Source organism: Nilaparvata lugens, chromosome 2 (genome assembly GCF_014356525.2).
Source record: "Nilaparvata lugens isolate BPH chromosome 2, ASM1435652v1, whole genome shotgun sequence".
Lineage (NCBI taxonomy): Eukaryota > Metazoa > Arthropoda > Insecta > Hemiptera > Delphacidae > Nilaparvata > Nilaparvata lugens.
In genome coordinates this window covers 35509593-35526105 of record NC_052505.1, presented here as the reverse complement: position 1 = coordinate 35526105, position 16513 = coordinate 35509593, and the positions used below count along the sequence as shown (strand labels likewise).

Here is a 16513-nt window from a genome sequence, read left to right as displayed (position 1 = left end):
GACTTGCCAAAGAGATTCAATCACCATGTGGTTCAGTTGAAGTAATAATTAATAAATGAATATTCTTATACAATTTTTATTATGTCTGAGACTGTTATAATTAATTTCTGCTGTTTTTATCAATAATATAATGTTCATGCTACGACCTAGTTAGTTACAATAATACTTGATATTATAATATAATTTTTTAAGTAATAAATAATTTCAACAATAATACATACATTTTATTTTTTATTCGAAATTCTTGGTCCTTTATTGATAGTTTTTACTTTTTTAGACATAAAATTATAGCTTGCATGAATCTGGCATGACATTTTAAAATTCGCTGAATCAGTCAGCTGTGTTTGAGCTGCTTTAAAACATCTGATCGGTAGTAAACAAAGTGTAACCTCAAAATTCAATGAGCAATTCATAAATGGTTCGTACTTTATTTGCAGAATAGTTATAATTTTATTAAATAATTCTCTAGAAAATATTCAGTACAGAACGGTACTCTTATCTAATATACAGTTACTGATAAGTAAGCTTTATCGCTCGGTCGCTAACTATTCCTTTAGCAAATTCTTTCATTTTAAAAGGTAATCACAATTTTCCTCTCTTCTCATGAGGTCTATTTAAAAAATTCATCACACTATCCATTTTCTATTCTTACTTTCTTGTGATTGATTATAGCATAGTGGTTCACATTGATATAATAATATACTCACAGGAATATAATAATTGATATCGTTCGATAGAACTTATTCTATAATAGTCGAGTCACTACAATAGTCTTCAGCCACTTAGATTAACGACAATTTGAGCTTTTCGAATCAATCACACAAGAACAGTCAATCACACATGGACAGTCATGGATACATAGACCTAAGAAGAAGAAGAATCAATAACAACGGGTATAATAGGGGTATGATATAATCTCACTTATTATATAATTGTTTTATGAATTATTTCTAATTGTCAAAAAACAAAATCATATTATATTCTTGAACGAACTCCCTTACTTGTAGACAGCTCAGAAAAACCCACTAATACTACTATAGATAGGCTACTATACTGTTGCAGTAGGATACTCAAACAATTCTATGGGGGGTTTTCAGGTGATAGCTTTCTAGAGACCATAGCACAAAAGAAGTCGATGCAAGCACGTCTTGGAGGTGGCTTCCATAGCAGGCGAGGAAACTTCATAAAAATCGGTAATTCAATCTGACCCTTCCGGTCTCTTCACATTCACACTGCTCGTGTGCGTGCGTGCAAAAGTGTGAATGGAATATGCACTTCTCAATACCCTATCCTCAAACCTAGAGCCTGAGCCCAAGCATCTTGTCCCATTCACACTGCGCCTGAGAATAGTGATTCCCAACACATGGGTGGAGTGGATCCTTCATTCTGTAAAGATTGCTCACAAGAGCGGAATTCCCATTCGGGACATTTTTCTAAGAGGACAAGTGCATCATTATTTCTTTTCCGGTAACATTTTGAAGGAAAATATTTTTTAAGTGTTCTGAATTGGATCTTCAGTTGATATGAATGACACTCATGTGTTCGTTCCTGTACATTTCATTACTGAGTACTATATTTGAGGCCTCTTTCTAAAGGGTTCATAGAGGGTATGATGAGAGATTATGATGATAGATCAGTAATGATTGAGAGCTCGACGAGAGCGGTCGTATCAGAGAGGTTGCTGCGTCAGCTGTGCAAAGTTTAAATGTTCCGTAACAAAATATTTCGTGCTAGTGAACCGTACTGTAGTGAATATTTTATTTCAAGATTTAAAAATCTGGTGTGGCGCACTCACACAACTTTCCTTGCCGTTATGAAAATTGATCACCTGACGCTAGTGTTCCCGCGCATCTCAAGTCTACTATTCAAAGATTTGAGCCAGCTGGTGACAGGGCAATAACGCTGGAGACAAACATGAGGTCTGTTATCTCTTCATAGTGAATGATCTAATAGAATCAACAATAATTTGCAATTGAATAATCACATTTTCTCGAATTTAAAGCTTATTTTCAATTGTAGGTGAAAATGTTACTGAACATTAATTGTAGAGATTTTCATGCTCAATCTACTCCACTTGATTTTTTTCGTTTCAATTGTATCTGAAGCCTGATGATTGGGAATCTATCTGCATTGATGGGGCGAAGCTCCTGAAATTTTTACAGATATGGGACTTGTGGCAGTTGATAGAGCTCATCGATGACTATTTTAGGTATGAATTTGATCAAAATCGTTGGAGCCGTTTTCGAGAAAACTGCAAAAAACCCTGTTTTTGATAACATTTTCGCCATTTTAGCCGCCATTTTAAATTGCATCAGATCGAAATTGTTTGTGTCGGATACTTATATCGTAAGGACCTTAAGTTCCAAATTTCAAGTCATTCCGTTAATTGGGAGATGAGATATCGTGTACACAGACGCACATACACTCATATACACACACATACAGACCAATACCCAAAAACCACTTTTTGGACTCAGGGGACCTTGAAACGTATAGAAATTTAGAAATTGGGGTACCTTAATTTTTTTTCGGAAAGCAATACTTTCCTTACCTATGGTAATAGGGCAAGGAAAGTAAAAAATCTTGTGTGGTGCACTCACCCAACTTTCCTTGCCGTTATGAAAATTGATCACCTGACGCTAGTGTTCCCGCACATCTCAAGTCTACTTTTCTAAGATCTGAGCCAGCTGGTGACAGGGCAATAACGCTGGAGACACACGAAGTCTGCTATCTCTTTATAGTGAATGATTTAATAGAATCAACAGTTGCCAACAGTTTGCAATTGAATAATCTTATTCTCTCTAATTTCGAGCTTATTTTCAATTTTAGGTGTAACTTCTACTGAACATTAATTGTAGAGATTTTTATGCTCAATCGTTTTCACTTGAAATTTTTCGTTTAAATTGTATCTGGATCCTGATAATTGGGAATCTGAAATCAAACTTTGCATAGATAGTGCAGTGCTCCTGAATTTTTTGCATATATGAGACTTGTGGCAGTTGATAGAGCTTATCAATGACTTTTCTAGATATGAATTTGATCAAAATCGTTGGAGCCGATTTCGAGAAAATCGCAAAAAACCCGGTTTTTGACAACATTTTAGCCGCCATCTTGAATTGCATTTGATCGAAATTGTTCGTGTCGGATCCTTATAGTGTAAGGACCTTAAGATCCAAATTTGAAGTCATTCCGTTAATTGGGAGATGATATATCGTGTACACACACACACACACACACTCAATTTTTTACCTCAATTTTTTTTTGGAAAGCAATACTTCCCCTTACCTATGGTAATAGGGCAAGGAAAGTAAAATGTCTTGTTCTATCTGCTCTAAATCCGTTCGGAATTCAGGTGAGCTGATTTCATGTTTCAACTGTGAAGCGAATTTTCATATAGGATGTGTGAAAATGACCAAGGACGATGCGGACTACATAAAGAAAAACTAACAAATTTGGAGATGTAGCAGCTGTTCCTCTACACGTCGCAAAGGTATGGTGAGTGAATCGACAACAGGAGACAACGACGTGACTCTCCAAGAACTCGCAGGAGTTCTTGAGGTAATTGCAGGAAATCAGACGTCGATGAAGGAGAATATTAAGAAAATTTCGAGCTTGGGAAATCGATTGAATCATGTCATCAGGCGATTAACGACATAAATAAGAAGTTTGATGAGCAAAACAAGCAAATTAGCACATGCCTCATCAACATCGATAAGCTTTCAACAGAAGTAGCTAGCCTCAGGAAAGAAAATGCAGAACTGAAGGAACGCGTCGAGGATATGGAGCAATACTCAAGATCGAACATGCTGGAAATAAATGGTATACCCAAAAAACAGGATGAAGATGTAACAGAAATCATTTGTAGAATGAGCGAAGCATTAGGACACAAAATAAAAGCAGATGCAATCGACATTTGTCACAGACTTAAACAACGAAATGAAAACCTACCTCCACCAATCGTTGTTAAGTTCGTTTGTAGAACAGACAAACAAATAATATTGAATGAAAGGAAGGTTACGAGGCAGTTTTCTACAAAGCATATGGGAGAAACAACGGACCATCCAGTCTATGTGAATGAAAGACTAGCACCTACGCGAAGAAGGATTTTCACCATGGCGAGAGAGATCTTCAAAAGAGGCGACATCAAATACCTTTGGATCAAGGAAGGGAAGATTCTAGCAAGGAAAGAAGACGGAACACCAGTTATTGAACTCAAGAACAGTGAACAAGTGAAAAAGTTGAGCGTGGGAAGTGCATCAGAGCAGCCAGGTAACCAAGAAAATAACAGTGTCAGTAAATAAAAATGTCATTCAGATTCAGATTCAGATTCCTTTATTCATGTGTTTAACAAAACATAATTCAACTTACGTTCTAGCGTTAAAAATAAATACCAGTAGCGGAAAAATGACATGGCGAATCATATTAAACTAATGAGTTCTCCAATAATATTGAGCAAGAAAAATGATGGAAAAATGCAAAAGTTAAGGTACTACTGTAATGTTTTTACATGAAACGGTGAAGTTTGGACCTTAAGAAGTCCATTCTCAGAGAGGGTATCAAGGATACCCTCCCCTTCAGCACTTAACCGTAAAAAAAATAAAGTTAAAAATTCAAACGAAATATTATGTCTAAGCGGAAAAAAAATTAAGACTAAAAATATCAATAAGTAAAAACCAAATCATAGAAACGATGAATCATTCAGAGTTGAATAAATTGACAGAGAAGAGTAAATAATAATAAGGATAAAAATAAAGAAAAAGTTCATTCCCAATAATTAGAAAATCGATCTGATATAATGATTGGAATAATGAAGAAGTGAAAGTTATTATTAGAGTGGAGTTATTATTATAATCCAAAAATAATGTTAATAACAAAGGGAAATTATTGTACAGAAGAGATTAGTTCATGTAAATAACAAGATAATATGATTATGAAAGTTCATGAAGAAATAATAATAATTCTAATTAGGGAATTGTGAAGGGAAATTATAATACAAAAGAGAGGGTAAGGGATATAGAATGAGGCTGCTAAGATCCACTCGAGGAAGAGTTTGAATAAGAGACAATCTTATGCTAAATTTATGCACTAAGCTTATGCTAAACTTATGTACATTTTTTATGTTAAGTTTACATGAATGAAATAAAAAGGGAAACCCCATCATTTTTACTTGGGAGTGGAGGGAAATAATTATAAAGGATAAGGATAGGGATTGAGGAAGGTTTAATTGAATTTCATGCTGCTTTAGGGTTGGACGGTTTCAGTCATTTTTTCTAAAAGATAATGTCTCAATGTACGGGTGAAGCCCGCTCGACTCTCTATGAACCTAATTTGATTTGGGAGTGCATTCCATGCACGACAACCGCTAACAAGGAAGGATTATTTATAAATAGTTGTTCGATGATTTGGAATTCTTAGAGTATTTTCACCTGTTCTAGTGTGGGAAGCATCAATTCTCCTACCTTCAGAGACAAATTTATAATCGTTTTTGAAATAGATTGGTTCACCATTATTTTAAAATGTACCTAACAAGCTTGATCATACGAAGCATTCTCTGATCAGGTAACTTTAAAGTTGAACTGTCAATATCGGCTTGAGTGATTCGTTCATGGCGCTGGAGAGAGTAAACAAACCTGAGGCAATAGTTTTGACATCGATGAAGTTTATCGTTTAAGGTTACTTGCCTATATCATTGAGCACAGAATTACAATACATAAGATGTGGGAATATGAGCGATTTGACTAGTAACAATCTAATTTTCCTAGGAAGAATATCTTGCATCTTCTTCAATGAATGCATGGCAGAGAATATAAATTTACAAGTCTTATTAATTTGATCAGACCAGTCAAGATTTTTGTTCATAATCATTCCAAGGTTTTTAACTGAATCACAGTAAGCTACTTCGACACCATCAACATTAATTTTGTTAAGTGAGTTTAAATCGAAGTTGTTTACTAGTCTTGAATATCCAATTATTATGGGCTGAGTTTTTATAGGGTTGAGTTTTAGTCCGTTTTTCTTTGTCCATTCTACTATTGAAATTATATCGTGATTCATTTTATTTACTGTTTCATTAATTTTAGTGATTGGGCAGCTTGCATAAATTTGAAGGTCATCAGCATAAGTATGGAAACTAGAAAATTTCAAGACAGAGGGTAGGTCATTCGCATAAAGAGTGGAGAGTAGGGGGCCTAAGATAGGACCTTGAGGGACGCCATGGTTAACATTTAACCAATTAGACCTATTATTTTTAAGAGAGACACATTGCTTTCTACCTGAGAGATAGGATTTGAACCATGCAAGGGTTTGATAACAAAACCCAAGAATAGCTAGTTTGTTCAACAGAATTTCATTATCTACAGTGTCGAATGCTTTTGAGAAGTCAAACAGACAGAGGACAGTACACTTTCTTTGATCCAAAGCTAACCTAATATCATCGGTGACACGTATATTTTTTAATGAATAATGCTTTGCCTCTGCTTGGCTTCAATCGGTAGAGCATGAGAATTAAATACTATAAAATCTGGTCGTGGTTTTCTAGGATACAATTTTGCTAAAGTCTTAATAGGCTCATTCAAAAGCTCTCGCAATAATTTAATACTGATAATTAACAGATATATATGAGATTTGTACTCTATGGTATTGGGGAGTAAAATGAATGGTATACCATAAAAAATTTGATACATATATTGAACGAATAATCTCAAAGTCAGATCAATATAGAGAATATATAGAGCAACAAAATATACAATAAAACAAGAATAAAAATCAAGATAAAATATCACAGATCAGTACACTATTTTTCAGTTCTATAGCACGAAACTTTACCATGTGCTTTTCAATTCATTGATAATATGCATTTATTTGCATGCAGCTTGGGTATCGACTTGCTGTTGCTTGTCGATTTAGGGAATCTCACTTTATATATTATTCCCTAAATCAGAGAATGATAAATTGACAAATCAATAGACTAATTATAAATATATTGATTTCTATAATGTCCAATAAATTTCTCAATAATAAATATATATATCTCAGGGTGTAAGATTCGGCACCTGATGGAAATAGATGAATCAATTTATCCAATGAACCAGAGCTACATTACATTATTACAAATTATATTATAAAATCAATGATTGGGTGAACGTTAGTATTGCCAGTTTAGAACTTAATATTCTTTTAATTGGTGTACTTTTGATATACAAATTGACTCATTCCTATTCAATAAGGTATTTCTTATACCCTTTTAAGACTTGTGCAAGTTTTTTGTATTAATTCCTTAATATTTAAAACCTTTCCAATGAGCTAGCTTTTATTTTTATTTCACTCAAAGCACTGAGGGCGCCCTAATTTTATTTCGACTATTTTCTCACTCACATGCTGAATTTTTATAAGTTGCTGGCGGCGATCCAAAATTCCTGGTAGTCCTGGATTGTTGGTGGCCGAAGTCGTCTCTTCCAAGGGATTAAATAAATATTTGGATGACTTTTGCTTTAATAGAGCATCACAAAGTCTCATAGAAAATTAATAATTAGATTAAAACTTTAAGTCTTTAAAATGTACAATAAAGAGTATTGTGCTCTACAAATTTTGGTGACATTCCATGGTAGTGTCTGGCAGGCAAGTGGTCAAGTTCAACTTTTCTTTTCACAATTTTCATTCCCGACTTGCAAATTTACATAAATTTAAATATTTTGCTACTATGCCATTTAAAGTTTCAAATAGTTTGTGCCAATCTATTAAATTATTGCTTATATCATATATCTGGTATTTTATATTTCCTCAGGCCATATCCAATGCATAAACTGAACAGTAAAGATTTACAAAATCTTATCATTTTTAGAAATATATATAAATACATTTGAATTGGCTCACTATTGCCGCCCATTGATTACTACAATTTGATTGGTTCATGCAAATTTATTACGGTATACATGCACCTATGAACTTCCTACCTCCTTAATACTCTAATTTATTTTTATTTTGGGTTTTAAGTACATTTATCACATGCAATATATTTTTATAAGATTTATTAGTTGTTTCTCACTTTATAGCAATTAGCCATGTGCTTTTTTATTTCCTCTAATTGCATACCATTTAGTTACAATAAATTTCTGCCAAGGTGTCTGGCTAGATTTTACGTTATGCGACTTGATCAATCATTATGTTGCCGATCAATAGAAATTTTAAGCCTAACCTCAAATTTTCCAATACTTTATATGATATTATATAAGTAGCAAATAACTTTCTTTTTCTATTTGGCTGTTCTAATTTTAGCTGTGTTACCTGATATTATCTAATCTATTAAAACGTTATCGCATTTGGTGATGCTAGACTATTATTCCACTTCAGACCTATAAATTTCTTTCAAATAGGGATTTTGTTTACCCATCCAATTTTAATACGTTACACACGCCCCCAAATTTGAATTCAAAATATTTTGAGAATCAACAATGTTTTTAATACAAATTCTTTCTTCAACACATTGACATAACCTATAAATATCCACCAAAAACGCTTTCAATATCATATTAATTTGTAGACCTTATCTGCTTAGCCTCCCTTAAACCTCCATCAAAATGATAACAAATTCCTCCTTATCAACACAAAAAATACCATAAATACAACATCTTAAACACATTTCCTCCTCTACAACATAATACAGTACTTTCAAATCTGCCACTTGCAGTGGCGCCAACTTATCTTCATACAATAAACATCTGATTCTCATACAATAAATTTTTCTCAAGAATAATTTCGATTAACAATTTTTGGGGCTCATACTTCATTACAATTTCTAGGTCTTAAATATTAATAATATTCTATGAATCAGCTACAAATTCTTCTTTTTGCTATACATTGGGTTAGGTTTTTTATGGTAACTTGTTTCAATGGAGGTTTCTCGGTAACAACATGGTATAAATAATGGTAATAAAATATAAAACATATGAATAAATATATTAACATTAAAAGATACATTAAATAACATATAAATATCTTTTTGGTTACAATACTTTTCATAAACATATCTATGAAAGCTACATACTGGATTCAGGTGGCTTTGGCCAGTTGACTGGATTTTGGATTTCTGTTTTTGACGTAATAATTCTCTAGCTTATACTCCAAGCGATACAAGTTAACCTATTCATCACAATTTTTACATTCTAAGGTAATTTACTTAATTTACTTTACTATCCCCGCGTGTACCCTTTTTTATACAATGCTGATTACGAAAATACATACTTAAAAATTGTTCTCTTGTTTGTTTCAGGCTTCTAACAGTTGGAAGAAATTGAAAATTGGATTTGTTGACACGAGGTACTCCATCAATATTAAATTTATTAAGAAAGGTCAGTAATTGGTTGATCATGTTATTTCATTTCACTTCTTATCATATTTACTTTCAAATTCTATGATATTACATGTAGAATTGTCGTGGTTTTCCCGTATCTTCTGGTGTTTCTGCTTGTCGACATTGAAGTAGGCCGGTTAGGTTATCTGTTATCCATTTGTTATTGATAGATGAGGCTGTCCAAATGATAATTTATCCTTCATGAACTTGAGACCCTGGTATCTTGTGTATCTTTTTAAACAATTCCTTGCTTCATTAATGGTAGTTCCTTTCAATTCGTTCTTTTCCCAATCATCCTGTAGTCCTAATGCATTTTTCCTCTCATTTTCATTTAATATTCTCAATTCCAGTTCATTATAAATCATTATGCTCACAACAATAAACATTTTTATAATATTAGTTTTCCAATTATCAATAGTAGATTCTTTTAATAATAACAATACAATATTTTTCATCATATCCACAACACAGTCTTTTATCCATATCACAGCTATAGCAAACATTACACACCATATCAAAACATTTATCATCTCTTTAATAATATCGCCTCTCAACATATAGTAGCTAGGTACTTCCACTCTCTTAATATAATTCCTTATTTCTCTTGATCTTATTAACCACTTTCTGTCCCTCATTAATCTCCACGAGTAATCCAATTTATTGTTGCCCATTCATAAATCCATAGTATTCCTTCTAGTAGCTCCAGTTTCATTTCATTTATTAGGTCCATTTTTCCGGTCACATCACTGATTATAAGCTTAAAAGCGAATGTGCCGCAGATGCATGACGTCGATCCTCTGTCCTCCATCCTGGTGTCGGTCCGGTGTCCTCCTCGGGCGTTTGTAACATGCATGCGGCCTGTATGCGCGTGCGTGGTTCCTCCTGTGTCGCTTCTGCCTCTGGGCCTTGCAATGCATGCTCCTCCGGTCCTGTAGTCCGTCCTCCCTATCCTGATGTTGGTCAGGTGTCCTCCTCGGGCGTTTTCGTCTCTGGGCCTTGCGGTGGGCGCTTCTTTGGTCCTGGATGCCGTCCTCTCGGTCCTTCCTGGTGTCATCCTTCCCATCCTTGGTGTGCCTCGGTGGGGTCGATTGATGCGCGGGTGTAGGTTTGGTGCGCGGATGCATGGTGGTGGTCCCTTGTCCTCCATTCTGATGTTCCTCGGTGGCGGGTTGCTCCTCCTGCGGTGATGGATCGTCGATGGGGAACAGTATGCTTAATAGGGGTTGTTGCTTGTGATTTGTTTTAATTGCATGGTGGGCGGCGGTTTTTGGTGTTGGTTTCTGTTCTTCCAATAGTATTTCCAGTAAGTCGTTTCTAAAAGTAGTATATGATGCTAAAGTATCTTTATTTTCTCTGTCTATTTTTTCTGAGCTCGTATGTGTTATATTGGGGGTATCATGTAGACATAATTGTTTAGATGTAGTCTTCTCTGTGTTTGGTGATATATTGCCTCTATGATCAGTATGCTCTTGTTGTGGGTTTATTATAGTTGCATGTTCAGTGGTGTGATTTGTGCTAACTTGTTGTGGTGGCGGGTTATAGCTTCTATTGTAATTATTGTGAATATAACCATTATTAGTGTTCAATCGATCACGTCCATCATAATAATTTCTGTGATTATTTTGCTGTGAGTAATGATTTGTTGGGCGATTTTGAAAACTTCTGTTATTCCAATTATTATTTTGTGCATGATCATAGCGGCGTTCAAATTGAGGAGTAGATCGGGAGCGATCATATGATGCCGGTTCATAAGCTTGGCTGGTGTACTGATTGATCTTTGAATTGTATTGATTTTGTGAATATGATTGATCTGATTGGTGATTTGGTATTGCCATCATAGATTGTATATTGTATAAATGATCTATCAGATGTTTGCAACTAGTTATTGGCTGTGTAGCCAATGCTGTTCTGACTCGGAAAGGTAGCTTTTCAAGATTATATTTGCTAAAACAGAATCACTTATTGGCTCATCTAATTGAGCATTCTTCAGTTTAAGGGTAGTAACAAAATTGATGTATATGTCGTCTGTCCTAGGATTATATTCACAAGCAATGATATTGGCTAGTGTATCCATTTGTCTATTTTTACTCCAAAATTGTTCCAGGAAAGCTGCACTGAATTTGTCTGATGTCCGAATTTGTGATTATGGATCTGGAAGAACATCAGAGGTTCACCGCTTAACAAGCTGGATAATTGAAGTCACCACATATTCCAAGATGTGGGTGTTAGGGATTGAACTAGTTTTATCTGATCTATAAATTCTTTAGGTTGAAGATAGCGGTCTGTATTGTCAAAACGGCCTAATTCATTGAATCTGTGCAGTAAATCAAACGTTGCTATGGAGATAGGCTCTACATTCTCGTGCGGAAATTGATGTACTTGACACTTGAGTTGTACTAACTTCTCTTGGGCCTGTTTCCAATGACTAGTAGCTTCCGTTTCATCATCTACTACTTCAGCATTTAATTCAGATAAAAATAATTGCTGTTCTCCAATGGCTGTTTCCAATGAATTAAGTAGTACTTTGTTTTGATTGATATCAGAATTTAGGTGAGCTATTTGTGTAAATTTACTATTCTGTTGTTTATTTATGGAAATAAGTTGACTATTGTTCCTGTTTACTGTCGAGTTTATGTCCTGTGTTTCAATTACTACTTGCTCTTGAATTTCTTTTTGACAATCGGCTTTAATGTTTTTTGCTATTTCATGAATTTGCGCGGTGTTTTGTGCTGTTATGTTATCTATTCTTCCATTTGACTCACAAGTAACTGTATCTATTTTTGCTGTTAAGTCGGTTGTAATTATTTCCTGATTTCCATTTTGTGAATCTATCATAACCTTCAATTCCTCCCTATAATTTTCTACCTTGCTATCAATAGCATCCAACTTAAGTTCTACCACTGGCATTGTGTCTGCAGTTTCCTTACCCATCCTTGCATTCCTGCATTCCCTTCATTTCTCCCTTTAAGTCCTTCATCACTATTGCCATTGTTTTTTCTAAACTGTTAGAAAATGACTTGATCATCCCCTCTACTATAACCCTCCTTATTGTTTCTTGGGAGATATTAAATGATTTATTACTGCTCCCAGGATTCTTGGCAGTGATTGGAGATATCTGGGCGATGGACTCCATCAAGCCCCCCTCAGCATCGACCACCGCTACTACCGCCGTCAGCAGTGTGTCTGCTACCTCACTTTGCGCGGACAAAAAGAGAGTCATTTCAAAAAGGATAAAGTGTCAAAAGTTTTTAAAAAAGTGAAAGTTTTGGCTAACAAAGCTTTAAAGTGACCACAAGAAAGGATAGGCCCATGGATATTACAAACCAGGTATTTATTACTTAAGTTCTTATAATATATAAATACTATTTCTATTTAATTGTCAGTTTCTGACTAGCTTACAGACTGTGTGTGATGATAAAACAGCTGTAATATTTATAATCTGTTATCTCTGTTACTAAGACACATATTTAATGTCGAATAAAGCTCGTGTTGAGTCCAATTCTATTACAATTTATTCGACATTAAATAAAAAATAAATGGGTCCGAAAAGAAAAACGAGTAAACGTCAAGATTTAGTCAGTGAAGGAGAAAATGATTCGCAAAACCAAATGCTTGGAAAAATACTGAAACCAACAGTTTTATCGATTGACCAAGATTCAGATGAAGCACCGAAAACGTGGAAACATTGGAAGGTAACATTTTTAAACTTCTTAAAAAACAGTTCAATCCCGAAAAAGGATGAATTGAATGTTTTGATCAATTATGTGTCACCGAATATTTTTGAAAGTATTTGCAATTGTATATCATTTGAAGAAGCTATAACAACTCTTGAAGAAAGCTTTATAAAACCTCAAAATGTAGTACATGCACGTTACTGCTTATCTAAAGCAAAACAAACCCATGGAGAATCAATTGATCAATTCTATAATAAACTAAAACGGCTAAGTTTACCATGTAACTTTCAAGCAGTCACGGCTGATGATAACAAAAGTGAATATATCCGAGACGCGTTCATCTCCGGATTAGAATCATCGAAAATCAGACAACATCTTTTCGAAATGAAATCGCTAACTTTGCAAGACGCTATCTCACAAGCACAAATGTTAGAGAATGCTGAAAACATTGCTAAAGAATACGAAACCAGTTCAGAATATGTTAACACAGTCCTAGCAAACGAGAATAAAAATACCGAGAAAACGACTTTAGTCCGTAATTCTTACCAAAAGAAGATTCAATGCAGATTTTGTGGCTATAATAATCATACTGATAATAGCCAATGCCCAGCAAAAGGACAACCATGCCTGACTTGTAATCGAATAGGCCATTTTTTAAAAGTATGCAGAGCACGAAACGATAAAAAAAACCAAATGGTATCTGCCACAGTAATTTCAGCAGCAAATACCAGCACTGACCTCTCAAAATGTCTTGTTCCTATACGTGTTAATGGAATAGATACATTGGCACTATTAGACACTGGGAGCACAATATACTACAATTTGATTGGTTCATGCAAATTTATTACGGTATACATGCGCCTATGAACTTCCTACTTCCTTAATACTCTAATTTATTTTTATTTTGGGTTTTAAGTACATTTATCACATGCAATATATTTTTATAAGATTTATTAGTTGTTTCTCACTTTATAACAATTAGCCATGTGCTTTTTTAATTCCTCTAATTGCATACCATTTAGTTACAATAAATTTCTGCCAAGGTGTCTGGCTAGATTTTACGTTATGCGACTTGATCACACGAACATGAACATGAACTCATTCACATAGTTATTTGGACTCTTTTATTTTGTTGATTATTCTAAAAATCTGTTTCTGAAAGAATGCTCAAATCCTCGCCTATTCCCATTTCCATTTTCATCAGTTAGTTTTACATCATCGATTGCTTGATAGATTCTTGTGGAAACTGCAAACTATTGTATCTACAAAATATTGTAGATACTTCTTACAATGGTGTGTGTGTGTGTGTGTGTGTGTGTGTGGTGTGTGTGTGTGTGTGTGTGTGTGTGTGTGTGTGTATGTATGTGTGACTGTATGTGCATCTGTCTACACGATATCTCATCTCCCAATAAACGGAATGACTTGAAATTTGGAACTTAAGGTCCCTTCACTATAAGGATCCGACACGAACAATTTCGATCAAATGCAATTCAAGATGGCGGAAATGTTGTCAAAATCAGGGTTTTTCGCGATTTTCTCGAAAACGGCTCCAACGATTTTGATCAAAATCATACCTAGAAAAGTCATTGATAAGCTCTATCAACTGTGAGACACTGAATTATTCCGCATGACAGAGGCAGGGTTCGGTCGCCTGATTGATGTAACCACGTCACGGTGGCACTGCCTCAAGCTCCCTCTCATAGCTGCTGGGTTGATCACCGCTGCGACTGCGTCACAAAGCTATAATTATTTAGCGCATCGATTGGCACACTCTTGGTCCAGCCGGCACTTCAGATGCTGCTTATTTTATTAATTTCCTCACAGTACCTGATGTTGGAAAGCCGAGTTAAGGTATTTTATTCGGAAATGTGTAGAAATGTATAGAAATTTAATAGTTCAATAACAAAATTGAAACTGATATAATCTTCATTTTGAATAATTCAACATAAAGGTATCGAAGGAAGAGTTTTGAAATGGAAGCTTTTCACTTGGAGGATGCTTATATGGTACTCAATGACGTTCTATACTGGTCGTCAAGGGAAACACAAAAAAAAATGTGAAGTAGAAGACTCATTTGGCACGTTATGATATTGGAAAGGACCTAGAAAAGTTGATCCTATTTCATCTATAAATTAGTCATTGACAGTACGAAGACAACAAAATTATGGTATGATACGTCTTCAAAATGTTATTGAAACTACAGGTTTCCCATACTCTGATGGAGAAAACTGCGCTGATTCGTGCTAGTTCAGTAAAATTCAATTAATGTGTTAATTATCTTTTCTCACCATGAAATATTTCTCATTGAATCTCATCATCATCACTCAGACTCAGAATTTCATCATCACTCATTGATGTCTTGATTTTTCTCTGAGCGTGAAATTACACTTGTGCTTGATACCCATTGTCCAATAATTCGTCATACTTCGCTCGAATTTGCCTCCAAGTGCGCAGTTCTATTCAACAATTTCAAGTACAGCAATGTTTTCATACATCAATGTTTTAATTCATCATGGTCTTCGGCACAGTGTAAGTTAAAAGCTCTATCGTTCATTATGAACTAGGATGTATATCGTTATATTTGATTGGAACATATAGTTTGTTTCGGAAATTGAAATGATGCTATCGAGCTGAAAAATAAGTTCAGTAACTTAACTCATCAACTTCCACTTACCTTTACATTGATTACTACCACTAATGTTTCTATTATTATCATCAAAACTTATCATATTTGATTTTATTCATTCTTGTGGCTTTTATCGGCAGAGAAATCCTTTCGGATGTTCTACCTTGCCGTATTACCCAATGTTATTTCCTTTCAACACTTAAGTTTATAGGTTATGTATTGGGTTCTTCATTTTTTCTCATTAAAAATGTTCACCTTCACTTCCTAAGTTTCTAATATCGGGGATCGAGCTTCGCTCTTGAGTACAAAAGCATAAAAAAATTATTACGAAAGAAGAAATTATCATAACATTCATATAAAAATTTTCTATCTTATCACAATTTATTCCCAGAGGAATGCAGAAATTTCCCTCACGAAAGCCCAGTTGCACAAAAGCCGGTTAAATTCCAATCCTGATTAACTTCACGTGAACCAAATCAGAGAAGACCATTTAAAAAAGATGGATCTACTGAAATTAATCTGGATTGAAAATAAACCGGCTTTTTTGCAACCGGCACTAAGTACCTGATTGAATGATTACAGAAATTCAACTGCTGAGTCATAATTTTGACACAGTCCCACACACATGAACTCGCTCACTCAATTCCATCACGACGACGAAATAATTGTTATCATCTGTTTTTCCAAGGATGAATAATAATTATCTTTTTAATGTCCTTCAGCGAGTTTTGCCAGGGAAATCGAATGTTTATATTATAAACCTATTATGCTCTGAATTTCGTGAGAATCGTTAGAGCCGTTTTCGAGATCCGGTGAAATGCAAACATATAAACATCCAAACATCTAAACATATAAAACATATAA

General features: G+C 34.6%; 1 protein-coding gene across 1 annotated transcript; it reads left to right on the top strand.

The window, feature by feature from the left end:
- Positions 1-3492: 3492 nt before the first annotated feature.
- On the top strand, positions 3493-9276 carry LOC111044676. Its single transcript, XM_039420060.1, has 3 exons — positions 3493-3558; positions 3642-4269; positions 9269-9276. Exons 1-3 carry the CDS (start codon positions 3493-3495, stop codon positions 9274-9276), a joined length of 702 nt encoding a protein of 233 aa, XP_039275994.1.
- Positions 9277-16513: the final 7237 nt, after the last annotated feature.